The sequence below is a fragment of the Corylus avellana genome, chromosome ca5, assembly GCF_901000735.1.
Source record: "Corylus avellana chromosome ca5, CavTom2PMs-1.0".
Taxonomy (NCBI): Eukaryota; Viridiplantae; Streptophyta; class Magnoliopsida; order Fagales; family Betulaceae; genus Corylus; species Corylus avellana.
The window spans coordinates 16,435,242-16,436,910 of record NC_081545.1 but is presented as its reverse complement, the minus strand read 5'-3'; the positions used below and the strand labels follow the sequence as shown (position 1 = coordinate 16,436,910).

The 1,669-nt window shown below is 42.1% G+C and overlaps 1 protein-coding gene across 1 annotated transcript in view; it reads left to right on the top strand.

The window, feature by feature from the left end:
• LOC132181862 (uncharacterized) overlaps nucleotides 1–840 on the top strand; it is a 1,704-nt gene extending 864 nt beyond the window's left edge. The window contains exon 2 of the mRNA XM_059595094.1: nucleotides 772–840. Coding sequence (XP_059451077.1) covers nucleotides 772–840 — 69 coding nt within the window. The remainder of the gene's footprint in view (nucleotides 1–771) is intronic.
• Nucleotides 841–1,669: the final 829 nt, after the last annotated feature.

Here is a 1,669-nt window from a genome sequence, read left to right as displayed (position 1 = left end):
GTATTGTGTCTCTTTTCTTGAATGCAAAGAAGTCTATTTATAGGCTTTGGGAAGTCCTAGAAGCCCAAGTAAACCTAGATAATTCGGAGGTCTGTCTCCCAGTCAAAATAGAAGTCTGAAATCGGAATAGGATTCGTCCAGATTTGTGTCCAATAATTGCGGGGCGATTTTGGCATAGAAACTCTCATAATTACGAAAATCCTATTTCACAACAAATTGTAGTATTTTGAGCTAGCTTTCCAATGCCATTTGAATCACTTCAATCCGATATTTGAACGGAGAGTTATGGTCAAAATACTAAGATGTATGCAGAATCTGAATTTGAATCCGATCCGAAATCTTATCCAATCTGAACTTTAATCTGATTTAACCTTTTCTTGGATTTGGTTAGACTTAACCACATCATCTAGGTCTTCTCAAAGTATGCTTTCTTCCAAACTTCGCATTTTCCCCTTTAAAGCTGTAGTTTTTCTTCAATGACCTACAAAATACTAAAAACACAAAACTAACACAAAATATTAAATAACGACACAGCTAAAGGATTAACTAATGTAAATAAAGGGGTCCAAATATGCAATATTTGGCACTTATCACTTGGCGTTCCATGGCCTGGGGAGTGTCTTTCCCTCGGAATCTTCAAGGTAGTAAGCTCCCGCTCTTCGACACTCGCTCACCTTGTAAGGTCCTTCCTAATTAGGAGCTAACTTGCCCTCGGTTGGATCTTTGGTGGCAATGGTAACCTTTCGTAAAACTAAATCTCTGACTTTGAAGCTTCGATGCTTGACCTTCTTGTTAAAATACCGAGCCGCTATTTCCTGGTATGCTGACATGGATACTTGAGCTTGATCCCGCTTCTCCTATAGTAGATCTAGATGCAGTAGTAGGCCTTCATCATTACTCTCAAGCCGGAAGGTTTCTACTTAGAAGCTGCCCGAGCCTACCACGGTGGGTATAACCGCCTCGGTCCCAAAAGCCAGAGCATAGGGGGTTTCCTCGGTTGAAGTTCTCCTTGTAGTCCGATAAGCCCATAGAACTTCTAGGATATCTTTTGCCCATTCTCCTTTTCGATCACCAAGTTTCTTCTTCAAAAGTTTGAAGATTGACTTGTTAGTGATTTTGACCTGCTCGTTTGCTTGGGGATGCCCGGGGGATGAGAAGTAATTTCTTATGTGGAGCTTGGCACACCATTCTCTGAATGAATCGCAGTCAAATTGCTTTCCATTATCCATGATGGACGCGAGTGGAATGTTGCACCGGCAGATGAAATTCTTCCATAAGAATTTCTCTATGCTCTTGGCTGTTATATTCACTAGGGCTTCCACTTTCACCCACTTTGTGAAATGATCCACAGCCACCACTGCAAACCGAACACCCCCCTTTCCACGAGGTAGTGGTCCCATTATATCTACCCCCCATTGCAAGAAGGGCCATGGTGAGGAGATTGAACTCAATTCCTCGGGGGGTTGTTTGGTGATGTTGGCAAAACGTTGGCATTTGTAGCAATGTCTAACCATCTCTACCGAGTCCTTGGTCATATTAGGCCAGTAGAAGCTTGCTCGGACTGCTTTATGCGCCAACATTCTTGCACCTGAATGACTTCCACAAATACCTTCATGAATCTCACGAAGTATATAATTACCTTCTTCTTTGGAAATGCACTTAAGAAGTG